This window comes from Ricinus communis, chromosome 4, assembly GCF_019578655.1.
Source record: "Ricinus communis isolate WT05 ecotype wild-type chromosome 4, ASM1957865v1, whole genome shotgun sequence".
In the NCBI taxonomy this organism is placed as follows: Eukaryota; Viridiplantae; Streptophyta; class Magnoliopsida; order Malpighiales; family Euphorbiaceae; genus Ricinus; species Ricinus communis.
The window spans coordinates 25215997-25228531 of record NC_063259.1 but is presented as its reverse complement, the minus strand read 5'-3'; the positions used below and the strand labels follow the sequence as shown (position 1 = coordinate 25228531).

The following is a 12535-nucleotide window of genomic DNA, read 5'->3' as shown; positions in this document are numbered from 1 at the left end:
GCAAGTTGAGTCGACGTCTACAATTGAATATCATTTGTTCCTTCTTTAGTGCCATGATTATTCAATAACAATAACCGACACCATTCAATAACTAGTGGTAGTCTTTTATTTATTATTCTTCGTCCCATCTCAAGCAAAAGGATCCTATCTAATATCAATATTTCTGCAATTACATAATAAGCTAAACGTATCTAATAAAATCCTTAACTTATGGATTTACACACAAGAGAAGCGTAACTCAGAATACCATATAACATGAATTACTGATATATTTGACCTAAAGACAATAGATCAGACCTCAATGAGCATTCAATATTAGGATTAATAAATTCAAATAGTAATCTGGGATTTCAAATTCGAGTTAATTATCCACATATCTATTAATATTAATTAATAAATGTAAAAAAATAATTACTTATATAGTCTACAATTCTTAAACCCTAAATTGAATAAAATAATAATTTTATCTAAACTTAAAGTAATCACCTCTTGATTTGAGCATTAACAAAGTGGGAAAGGAATGGAAGAGAGAATTCCCACTTCCCACTAGTTGCAAGTTAACAATCAATGAGACATGTATGATTAGGAAGGAGAGCACATGGCACATGATAATAAGATTGACATATAGATAATTGAAGATGGATGGTGTGGTCTCTTGGTCCTACACAAGCAAAGCCATGTTACAAAATGCACATGAAATTGTCTTTTTTATTTTTTTTCTTTTCTTTTTAGCATGAGCCCATATATATATTCTTGGAGAGTACTACACACGCCCTTCAAATGGAGTGTGGAACAGAGGAAGATCGGAGGTGTAAGCTCAGTAATGCAAGTACAAGAAGAAAAGAGGAGAGCTTTGTTTCTAGGATCTTTCTTCTTACATGTTAGAATCTCAGGATCAACGCGTTAAAGTTAGCTGTACATTACCCAGACAGTCAGGCCCGCTAAAACCGGAGGGTCCCATTGACAGAAGGATATTCTTATTATAATTAATGATTTTTGAGGTCAGCTTAAGTATGTGGTATTTGATATTTAAATTCATTTAGATTGTGAGATTCTCATTCAATTTAGGGATTTAGAATTTACAGATTAAAATGGAATAAGATTCAAATTAATTTTTAAATTTTATGGCAGGGTTAAATAGATCTTTTTTTAATTTTTTGGACCATTTTAATTTTTTTTATTTAATTCATCCTTAAATGAAAAGTAAAAATTGCTCTCTCTAAAACAAATTAATATAAAATAAAAAATAGTTAATACTTATTAAAAAATTATATTATTATTGATGGTTAATTATTTATTTATAAAATTTAATGTTAAAATTATCTTTTTATTAAATTTATTTGTTAATACTAGAAGTATAATTTATCGTCCTAAAATATTAAATTAAATTAAAAAAAATAAATTTTAAATTAAAATTATCTATAAAGAATAAAAAGCCTGTCCGGTTCTGCTTTTAAATTTTAAGAGCTCTTATTTCTTTTAAATCTATAATATTTTTAAATTTTATAATTTAAAATAAACATGAAAATAAAGAGTTTTTATTTAATATTAAGAATAGTTTTAAAATAATATAAATTTAGTAGATAAAGTATTATAATAACCTGTCGTTTTTAAGTAAAACTTTTATCCTCTAAGTGAAAAATTAAAATTCTAAGAAATAAAAAGTTTTTAAAACTCATTTTTAAAAATTTATAATTTAAACTGTTTTTTCTCTATCAAATAATAAATTCAAGTTGAATCTATAAATTTAATAAAATTCTTAATTGAAAATCTTTTAATCTAAATATTTACTATGTGATTCTCGTTGTTAAAGATAGATTACAAGATTATAACTTAGTTTAATTAAGTTATTAAAGATAAAAAAATTATTAGTGATTCTCTTAACTATATATGATTATAGATGTTAAGGTGAATTTTTACATCTGAAAAATGAAAAAAAGTACACTCATAACTAATATACACATGTATATGTCTCGCAATTTAATTTAAATAAATTGAGCCTTTCAAAATCATATTGTCTTAAAAATAGACTAATGAGACCGGACAGGTGCATGTAATATGTAATAACCTTGTCCAAAATGAAACATTTTTTTTATTAATATGAATAAATAAAAATATAAATTAATAAACAAAACAAAACAAAACAAAACACACTCTTAACAAATCCACGGTTGGACATATGTCGTCCCAACTACTTCTTTTGAACTCTCCCAATACTCACAACTGCTCTCAAATTATAACCACCGCCACCGCCACCGCCACAACACCCGCCCTCTCCACCGCCGGATTCACCTAGGGTTTATCCCATTCGTTCTCCCCTTACCCCTTCATACAAAAAAAAAATCATTTCCAGAGGTAAAATAGAAACCAGGAGAAAGCCTTTTTCTTATTACATTGCATTAAATAAATGTCTGATTTCAGATCCGCCTTCTAAAAAATTATTAAAAAAAAAAAAAAAGAGAGAGAAACTGAATCTCTTTTATGCTCTCTCTAAAACCTTCAGTCTATAATTGAAGAAAAAGAGATACTATGAAACAAGACAACACTACTCAAAAGAGAGGCAGCGGCGGAGGCGGAGGAGGAGGTCTACCAACCACCGCCAACGGCAGAGTTGTTGGTGGTGGCCGTTCAGCAATGCCACGTGGCAGACAGATCCATAAGACGTTCAACAACATCAAGATTACTATTTTATGCGGTTTCGTTACCATTCTTGTCCTCAGAGGCACAATCGGTATAGGAAGTCTCACTAGCTCTGATGCTGAAGCTATTAATCAGAATTTAATCGAAGAGACTAATCGGATATTGGCTGAGATCCGATCCGATAACGATCCGACCGACCCGGATGAGCCTCCAGAGCTTGAGATCAACCCTAATGTTACCTACACTTTAGGTCCTAAAATTGAAAATTGGGATCAGGAGCGTAAGGTATGGCGTAATCAAAACCCTGAATTTCCTAGTTTTGTTAATGGGAAGCCTAGGATTTTGCTTTTAACCGGGTCACCGCCCAGCCCGTGTGATAACCCGATTGGGGACCATTATTTGTTGAAAGCTATCAAGAACAAGATTGATTATTGTAGGATTCATGGGATTGAGATTGTTTATAATATGGCTCATTTGGATAAAGAATTAGCTGGGTATTGGGCCAAATTGCCAATGATTAGGAGATTGATGCTTTCACATCCTGAAGTCGAGTGGATTTGGTGGATGGATAGTGATGCTATGTTTACTGACATGGTTTTCGAGATCCCATTATCCAAGTACGATAAGCATAATTTAGTGATTCATGGGTACCCTGATTTGTTGTTTGATCAAAAGTCTTGGATTGCTTTGAATACTGGGAGTTTCTTGTTTAGGAATTGTCAGTGGAGTTTAGATTTGCTTGATGCTTGGGCTCCCATGGGCCCTAAAGGAACAATAAGGGAGGAGGCTGGTAAGATTTTAACTGCTAATTTGAAAGGGCGGCCTGCGTTTGAGGCTGATGATCAGTCAGCTTTGATTTACTTGCTGCTTTCGCAGAAGGATCAATGGATGGATAAGGTGTATATTGAGAATCAGTACTATTTACATGGTTATTGGGCAGGGTTGGTAGATCGGTATGAGGAGATGATGGAAAAGTACCATCCAGGATTGGGTGATGAGAGGTGGCCTTTTGTTACTCATTTTGTTGGTTGCAAGCCTTGTGGGAGCTATGGGGACTATCCTGTTGAGCGGTGCTTGAAAAGCATGGAAAGGGCCTTCAATTTTGCTGATAACCAGGTGCTTAAGTTATACGGATTTGGGCATAGGGGATTATTGAGCCCCAAGATCAAGAGGATCAGGAATGAGACAGTGACTCCCTTGGAGTATGTAGACCAGTTTGATATTCGCCATTCAGTGCATGGAAGCAGCAGATGAGGGAGAAAATGGATCAGAGAACTAGGGAGTGAAATACTTTCACTGTGCCATAATTTGTAGGTAATGTAATTCCTCAGTCAAAGGCAGATTTAAATTTGATAACAGTTTACATTTTAAGTGAGTTTCCTTGCTAAGTTATCTTGGTTCTGCTTCTGCGAACAAATGGTAGAATTCTTTGATTGACATCTACATTTCTTCTTGTGTTTGAGTAATCAATGAAGAGAATTTATAATCAAAGCTACAGTGTGGTTGTCTTTTTCCATTTCTCCCCTTATTTGGGTAATGATCTGTTTGTTTTCCTTTGCACTCATTGTTCTGGAAAGTAAACGATAAGAATGTCACACACTATTATATGAAATATCAATGGAGAAAACAATTGAGATTCTCAAGTTGTCTTTAAAGTTAATGTTTGCAATTAGACAATTCTTTGTGAGTTTCAATGTTTGCTATATTTTAACAATGCCGTGTGGTGGACATATATGTTATGAGAGTTTTTTCACATTGCAAGAGTGGGTTATCAAAAAATGTGGTAACGGTAGATTGCTAGATTATCTTGCTTCAGCAAGCTGTGCTTACTGCCAGTTGCTGAACCCTTTGACTGGAGCTTAGGAGACCTCGGTATGGTGCTTTAGCTACATATTTTTTGTAGGCATCAACTGCCAGGCAAGAATTTGGAAGATGGACATTATTCAATTGACCCTTTTATGTAAGGTGAAACAATCATATTAAATTGCGTTTATTAGCTCAATTGATATAAACATTGTAAAATTTGAGAGATGTTATGCTGTGCTGCTAAAGTGTTGCCAAGAAAGCACGTAACATTTCAGATCTATTAAAATATGCACATCTGAGATAATCTTCATGTTATCCGGTGTTTATGTAGCAATGCCAATGCTAAACCAAAGTTGGAGCGCAGAACCAATTCAAGTGATTTTCCCCCCCTCTTCTCGTAGTCTAAAACTTTTTCTTGGTTTTATTCCATCTGTCTAGTAGATGAATAAATAGAAGGTGCTCGAAGTCTCATACTTTAGACTATATGAACTTGGATAGTACAGAATGCCACAAATGCTTCTATTAGAATAATACACCTGTATCAGATGCCTAATTACCAAATTCGCTGCAATGACTATCAGATACTGACAAATGTTTAGTCTTAAAATAACCTTTATGTTCCACAGTCAAATACCAAACAATAGTGTTCTTATGGTCTTTATCACAATGAGCTTCTCCAATCCGATTCAAGAGGGGGATCTTAAGTTTATTGGGACTTCTATTTTCATGCAATGCTCTTTTGTCACTTCTATAATTACATGCCATTTTCTCATGTTCAAATGGAAAGCAAATAACTGAAGCTATATGGTTCTCATTTGTGTAAAGGAAGAGCTACAATAATGCTCTTCAGTCTTCACCCCTAAAGAGACGCAACTCTGATGATGCCAGCGAGCTTGGAATTTCTCAGACTGGGATGCTTTAGTGTGTGCGTCTCTTGACAAAGAACTTACTCCCTATAGTTCATAAACTGAATTGGATTTGAGTCTTGACATAGCTTGGAATACATAGCAAAAATGGCGGTTATAATGAGAGACCACAAAGAGCCGGCTTGATTCTGATATATTTGCCTATGGTCGTCCCTTGTTATGGCCTGAGGGCCTCAAGGTTCCAAGTGAATGAATGGCAATTGCAGCTGCTGTTGTTAGAAGGACAAAAGAGGACATGCCGACCTACAAAAGGTATTGGAGCCTATACCTGGAATTGCCCAAACACAACCATATTCAATCTATAAATCATCATCATCATCAGCTATCTTTTTTCATGCTAGAAGACTTTCACCAGAAACTTTAGCAATCGGTTATTTCAAGTCTCCATATGTATATAAAAACAACTTGCAAGAGTTCAAAATCAATTAAAAGAAACGATCAAAAATTAGTATGGGCAAATACCAAAACCAGTTTGATTTAAGTCGCAGATAATTTGAAGTTACAGAACAATAAATCTGACCCAGAATGTAACTACATTTACCTACTTCTCCGGCACACGGTCTACCTGAACTCCTCTTTCTAATAAAGGCAAACTCAAGCCAACCATCACTAACGTACATGAGAAAAATTCCAGTCCAAGTCAAAGCAAAATGGCGAATTTCATCAAGATCAGAATGTTCCTGCTGTTATTCCCAGATTCAATGAACCAGTTCTTTGTAATTTATATATGTAATTAACCCTACACAAGGAACGTATCAAATATTTAGTTAGAACCAATGTTTGTAGCTCCATAGCCTTCCGCGTCGGCTGTGATAATATAAATAAGAACAATAAGTTCGTCAGCCAATTTGCTTAAATATTCATCTTCTCCTATCTTATAAAACCCTTTCTTAGCCAAAATATCAAAACCAAAAGCAAATACATTAGCATGAATAACAAATTAAGAAGAATACAAACATTATATTAATAATTTGATTATCAATTTGTCATTTATAACATTATAATTATACTTGAGAAAAATAATAATAGTCAAATAATTGACAAGAATTAATTTTATTTAATACGTTATAATTTTTCTGATAAATATTTTTTAATTTTTTCGATGCAGTGATACATAATTTTATTTATAATTTGACAAAATGCTACTTGGTTAATTAATGATGAATACGTCAACTACAAACTAGCCAAAACTTCCTTCACTTATTTTTAAACTGTAGCCATAGATCAAATCATTTGAGATCATGTAAAACCTCAAAGTCGTGAAACAAGATTTAACCAAGAAAAACCAATTAACCTAGATACAATTTAAATAGTAGTGATCTACTAATAAAAACAGATGAATTTTCTATGTTCAAAACATAACATTGTGGTCCCTTTATTCAGCTAGATTCTATAAACAATGCAAAAATGTGGTCCATTATCAAGGCACAATTCAAGTACACAAGTTGCACATAACACTCATTGGGCTTTGAACAATTTTGCAACCACATAAAATATTGGCATTTGAAGCTGTTCAACCAGTAAAATAAAGCCTCAAAATGCTCTTCCCACCACGTAGGCAATTAAGAGTATTTCCATTGAATCAACTTCTTCAATCAATTAGGCAGTTTCGAAGCAAGAACTTTATGACGAGTTAAGAATACTTCATTCATTTGAGCAATTTGATTCAATAGCTGCATAATTTTCTGCAAACAATCACAACCAAGAAAATTTTATTTATACCAGTCACCATCGTTTCTCATAGACATTATAACAAACAGCTTAAACATAATTACCAAAAACACGAAAGCAAACACCTTCAAACAAAACTAAAAAATACCCAAACCTTGTCTTTCTCATTAATAATCTGCATCAAATGCTCCACACTCTTTCTCCTCCGCTGCTGCCGTAGTCGCACGCATAGCCACCAGAATACCGCCGTCACCACCAAAGCAACATTCTTGAATGACCAAAAAGCCGAACATTTCACAGTACTACATCCAAAATACGGACCAATTCTCGAACGCAAGATCTGAACAGCAAAGCTCCACCATTTAGGCAAAAGGGTAACCGGCGGCGGCGGCGGCGGCGGCGGGGAAGGAGAGTCGTCGTCGAAGACGGAAGGTAGAAATGACAAAGGAGAGGAAGGGGAAGGTGGTGGGTGGTGTTTGGGGTCATGATTGAAATGAGAAGGAGTTAGATTCTCGTGGTTGCTTGGGGGGAAAACGGAGAAATCAGCGGCGGCGGAGTTATGATTGGTGGAGGAGTGATCTCTGATAACAACAAGAGAGTATTGTTTAGAGAAGGTTTGTTGGGTTTGTGGATAATCTACTGGGTTTAAAGGCTGGAGAAGGGTGTCGTGCCAATCTTCTATATTACCTAAAAATAAATCAATATTATTATTATTATTAATCTCTTGTCCCATTGTCAGCAGAAATCCAAACTGAGATTGATGAAAATAGTGAGCAAAGAACAGAAGAGTTTGGAAAAGTGTGCTTTTGTTTGGTTAGTTGGTTTAAGATATGAAGAACTGGAATTTTCTGTTATTTTCTGTTTGGGCACCTGAAGTCTGGCAAATAGCCTTTCAAAAGCCCAATAAATTGATGACTTTTCTTTCCCGCGTCTACACTTCTATCATAATTTAAAAATAGTGCTATTATTTTTAAAAATGTAAACTGAAAATGCATAATCCAGCAACATTTTAAAAGTATTTATGATTATTTACTAATGAATATAAATTATTCATCTAACAGTATGGTTTACGTGCAAAATATTCCCTCGGAATAGGTCTTCTTTCCTAAAAGAAAGTATCAATCTGGTTTGAATACCCTTTATTTTATGAAAATAAGAAGCTATTAAAAATATAATGTAAATAATATAAAGTTACCCTCTTAAAATGGGGTTCACATAAAAACTCGCAGTTGTTTTATAACAACTTAGGGTATGCATATGTAATTGTTCATGTACAAATATATTATTGTTACTTTCATATATATATATATATAAATAATTATTTTATTGAATTATTATTCTCGGATCATTTTAAAATTAGTAATGCTACATAACTCATTATTTTTTGTTCTAACATTTTAAAATAATATATTTTTATAAAAATAATATATGTCATGTTAAGTTGACAAGAAATGGGATAAAAAATTGGTAGAATGTTTAGTGAATATGTTGTGAATTTATGTATGTATTCACTCCTATGTGCCTCCATTTTTTTAGTTTCCTAAGAATGAATCTGCTCATTTTCTGTTTAAAATTACTGCAATTTTCATACTACCTTCAACCTTACGAGAATGATAAAAAAAGAAAAAGAAAAATCAACACAATGAATAATTGCTGGAATGCTTGCAATATTCATGGACGCTTCTTAGAAGATTAACTACTTGACATCAATAGAAATGAAAAAGAAACTTGAATCCAAAAGAAAAAAGGAAAGTCAATCCTGGAAAATACAACCTGGCTTTGCTGCACACAATAAAAGCCTGAGTGAACCAATTTTCTACGTTTGATAAGATGGAGTTCGCCTCAATCTGTGCTGTCTTGGTTCGGACGCTATAGAGGGATTACAAGTGGAAGCTCAAACAATTCTGTAACATCTTTTCCAGCTCAAGAGCTATAAGTAGCCACTGTGTTACTGCTATTGATGATCTGGTTTCTTTACGATTGGATATCTTAATTTTACCTTCCATGAAAAGTTCCTATCTGAGAGTACATAGGAGAACCAACAGTTACTTCAGAATCATCACTCGCTGTAATGCCAGAATCCCCTTCAGGATTCATACTACCTGGCTTTTCCAAAGCTATCAGATTTGTACTCTTATCATCTGGTGCTTCAGCCTGACAGGAAGCCTCCTGTAGCTGCAATGCATACTCCAAGTTCCATAACACATCTCCCATTCCAGGCCTGTCAACCCCGTATTCTGCTAAACATTTCTCTGCAGCTTCCACATACTTTTTCAGGGATTCTGCATTAATAGTCCCTGCAATTTTTGGATCAATAATCTTCTCAATCAATCCTTTTCTGTGCCACTGCATTGCCCACTCTGCCAAACTGACCTGCTCCCTTGGCAGGGCAGGGTTTATAACAGGCCTTGCACATAACACCTCGAAAAGAACAACTCCAAATGAGTACACATCAGATTTCTCAGTAAGCTGTTGCTTCCTGAAGTACTCAGGATCAAGATATCCGAAGCTACCCTTTACAGCTGTGCTCACATGTCCCTGATCCATTGATGCAGCCTTGGAAAGGCCAAAATCAGATACTTTTGCCACCAAATTCTCATCAAGAAGAATGTTTGTGGTTTTGACATCACGATGGATAATGCCTTGTGATGCACCAGTGTGGAGATAATGTAACCCACGAGCTGCACCAATGCAAATTTCTAGCCTTTGTTTCCATGACAAAGAAGGTAAGTTCGAGCCATAAATGTGATCGCGAAGAGGGCCATTAGCCATGTACTCATAAACAAGAATCATCTCTGATTGTTCATCAGAGAAGCCGATGAGTGATACAAGATGGCGATGCCTGAGTTTGGAGAGCATTTGAATTTCTGTCTGGAACTCATTTATGCCTTGCTGTGAGCTTGGATTTCCTCGTTTGATAGCAGTCTTAGTCCCATCTTCCAACTCTCCAAAATAAACTTTTCCAAATCCACCAACACCAATGACTGCCTTCTCATCAAAATTTTGTGTGGCATTCTGCAATTCACTGAAAGTGAAGTACCTGCCAAAACCTTGATTAGAGAAATAACCTGAGTAGCCACTCTTACTCTTCCGTGAACCAAACATGCTAGATCTCCTGGAGCTGCTCTTGCTTGACAAGAATGTAGAGTTATAGGTGCCCTGGAGAGGAAGAAGCCACGAAGAAAAGCTGTTCCGTTTCTGCCAATCTTGAGGCCTCTTCTGCCATCGGATAAAAATTATTGCGAGAAGCAACATTGCTGTCAGCCCCATTGCGAGTCCAATACCTGCAGCGATCTTCATTATGCTTACTCCATTTGAACCATCAGCACCAAAAAAGCCATTCAAGCTCCCTACTTTGTTGCTCATCTTTATGATCTCCAATCCATTGAGAATAGCGTTTGCCAATCCTGACTCTATACCGGAAGCAGTGCCAACCTGAACCTTGATAGAACTATTGGTGATGGATGAGGCATTGAGCACAAAATCCGCAAAATAAGCTGTTGAAAGGGCATTGGTGATGGATGAAAGATCAAGCCCTGACACACCCATCATACCATTTATATACACATTGAAGTATAAGTCATTAAGAGACTTGCTCACGATGTCACAGAAGTGCATTCTGATCAAATAGGAAAATCCTGTATCGACCCTCATCTCCCAAGTGAGATTGAAACTCGGCAACATTGTTTCAGAATCTGCCATCTGATCTGCAGTAGCATAAACCCAAGGTGGAGCAATATAAGGGCTGGCCCCATCCTTCTGGTATTTGACAGAACTGGAAGGAACTGATACATTCTGAGCTCCTAGTGGAAATGTATTATACAGTGCATCAGGAAGCCATGTTCTTGATAATGTATCATTCTTTGGAGTTATGATTGTGCCGCCAACATTCAACCGATAAGACACCTCAAAAGCATAATTACACAAACCACTAAAAGTTCCTCCCTGAGGAACGGTGGATACGGAATCAGAAATAAGGCTTTCAGGTGCAGAAACAACCTCAATAGCATTGATGAATGCGAAAGAATTCTTGATGGGCTTGAAAATAAGAGAAAATCTTTCACTTGTAAGATTGAAAAGGTATTCCTTGAAAACTACTGAGGTATTATCTCTTACAGAGAACTCATGTAAAAGAACAAATTCGTCAGCTGCAATGCTGAAAACAGCATTAGTAAGATCAAATTTGGGGTGCGGAAGCGGGTAGAAGTAAAGACGAACCCAATGCCACCCTGGATGAGAAATATGAAGAATATATTTTGAATCAGAAGTTAAAATCCTTGCAGTTCGATAAAGAGGAAGCGCAGACGAAGGAGAAGAAGAACTATAAGTTGCATTTACAAGAACAGAATCAACTGAAACTTGTACCTCTTCATTAGTTTCAAGATAACTCCGAGATGAAGAATCAGATTTGAAGGTTCGGCCATCATCAAGAGTGGTATCCTGCGATGATCCGCAATCAATCAGAAAGTCATCAGGAGGGGAATATGCAAGATCATTTTTCGCGGAAGTAAAGTCTAGAAGAAAGAAAATGAGTAAGATAAGGAAAAGGGTACAGGTATTTCCTTTCATAATATTGAGGGAAAGGTGATCAGAAATGGTAAAGCCAACAAGTGGGTGGTCGTGGAGGGAGAGGAGAAGCGGACATTTGTGAGCCTTGCCAAAAGCAGGCTTGTACAAGAAAAGGAAATAAAAGAAACTGATGGTTTTGGGAAGAGGGAAGGGGACGTGCGATTCGGAGGAAATCGTAGGTGATAAAATGGTGTGTGTGAAGGGGGAGAAAGATAGTTGGAAGCAAGTAAGGGAAGGACGTGCAGGGGTGTCTGAAGAAGAAGGAAAGTTTCATGTCCTTGTTTGTTTGGTTGTTTATTTTGTTAATTTGTTTTCTTTAAGCGGATGAGAGAAGACTTGGCAGCACAAATAAGTTTTTAACTGATAGCGAGCTCTGCGTTGGACCATGAAAGACACCATGCTTTTATTCCTCTTTTTTTCCAACTACTAACTAACCAAGAAAAAAGATAAAATAACTTGTACCAGGCCAGCGCCATTGTTAATCATTACTTGTTTCTAAATTCTTGGTGTGAAAATTAGGATATAAAAGAAAATAAGACTGAAATCTTGCAGAAAAAAGGTTATGCTTGTTCAATATCGTGGGTGGATATGGTTTTTAAATACTTGATGGGAGGGAATTAATATTGAATACTCGGAATCATGGGTTAAATGGTGGTGGCACAAAGCCTATTTTAAGTCGGATACGGGGTTAACGATAGCAGTTATACCTTGAGACAGATCTACACAATAAGACACTGACCTAAAAGCGAAAGGACTGTTTTGGTACAAAGTTCCTGTAATCCTTCTTTCCAAAGTCGAAAGTACCCAATAGCTGTAGCAAATTTCTGAATTAGGTTTAGTAGTATTAATGCATTGATAATCAGATACACCAACTAAAATTCTCAAAATGATGATCCTCATTAGTACTCTATTTGATTTATGAT

The 12535-nt window shown here is 35.6% G+C and overlaps 3 protein-coding genes across 4 annotated transcripts; 1 reads left to right on the top strand and 2 right to left on the bottom strand.

Annotated features, from left to right (window-relative positions):
- Positions 1–2137: 2137 nt before the first annotated feature.
- Positions 2138–4131, top strand: LOC8263393 (probable xyloglucan 6-xylosyltransferase 5). The gene has a single exon (XM_002514674.4). The coding sequence runs from the start codon at positions 2530–2532 to the stop codon at positions 3892–3894; it is 1365 nt and encodes a 454-aa protein (XP_002514720.1). The 5' UTR covers positions 2138–2529; the 3' UTR covers positions 3895–4131.
- An 897-nt stretch (positions 4132–5028) lies between these two features.
- LOC107260914 lies at positions 5029–8001 on the bottom strand. 2 transcript variants are annotated; one of them, XR_007215639.1, is made up of 3 exons: positions 7198–8001; positions 5914–7057; positions 5029–5640 (listed from the first exon to the last, which is right to left on the bottom strand). XR_007215639.1 is itself a non-coding variant. In XM_015716500.3 (2 exons), the coding sequence occupies exons 1-2, from the start codon at positions 7774–7776 to the stop codon at positions 6968–6970; spliced, it is 669 nt and encodes a 222-aa protein (XP_015571986.1). In that variant the 5' UTR covers positions 7777–8001; the 3' UTR covers positions 5029–6967. The 2 variants fall into 2 exon arrangements, 1 of the variants encoding a protein (XP_015571986.1); XM_015716500.3 differs by having other exon boundaries at positions 5029–7057.
- Positions 8002–8679: 678 nt separating this feature from the next.
- Positions 8680–12477, bottom strand: LOC107260904 (probable receptor-like protein kinase At5g61350). Its single transcript, XM_015716437.2, has one exon. It carries the CDS (start codon positions 11610–11612, stop codon positions 9039–9041), a length of 2574 nt encoding a protein of 857 aa, XP_015571923.1. The 5' UTR covers positions 11613–12477; the 3' UTR covers positions 8680–9038.
- Positions 12478–12535: the final 58 nt, after the last annotated feature.

What these genes read in the sequence shown, in the direction of transcription:
- LOC8263393 (XM_002514674.4), top strand. Translation starts at nt 2,530, where the DNA reads ATGAAACAAGACAACACTACTCAAAAGAGAGGCAGCGGCGGAGGCGGA.
- LOC107260914 (XM_015716500.3), bottom strand. Translation starts at nt 7,776, where the DNA reads ATGGGACAAGAGATTAATAATAATAATAATATTGATTTATTTTTAGGT. An exon ending in TTATTAATGAGAAAGACAAG is followed by an intron (nt 7,058 to 7,197) that starts GTTTGGGTATTT and finishes GATTGTTTGCAG; the next exon opens with AAAATTATGCAGCTATTGAA.
- LOC107260904 (XM_015716437.2), bottom strand. Translation starts at nt 11,612, where the DNA reads ATGAAAGGAAATACCTGTACCCTTTTCCTTATCTTACTCATTTTCTTT.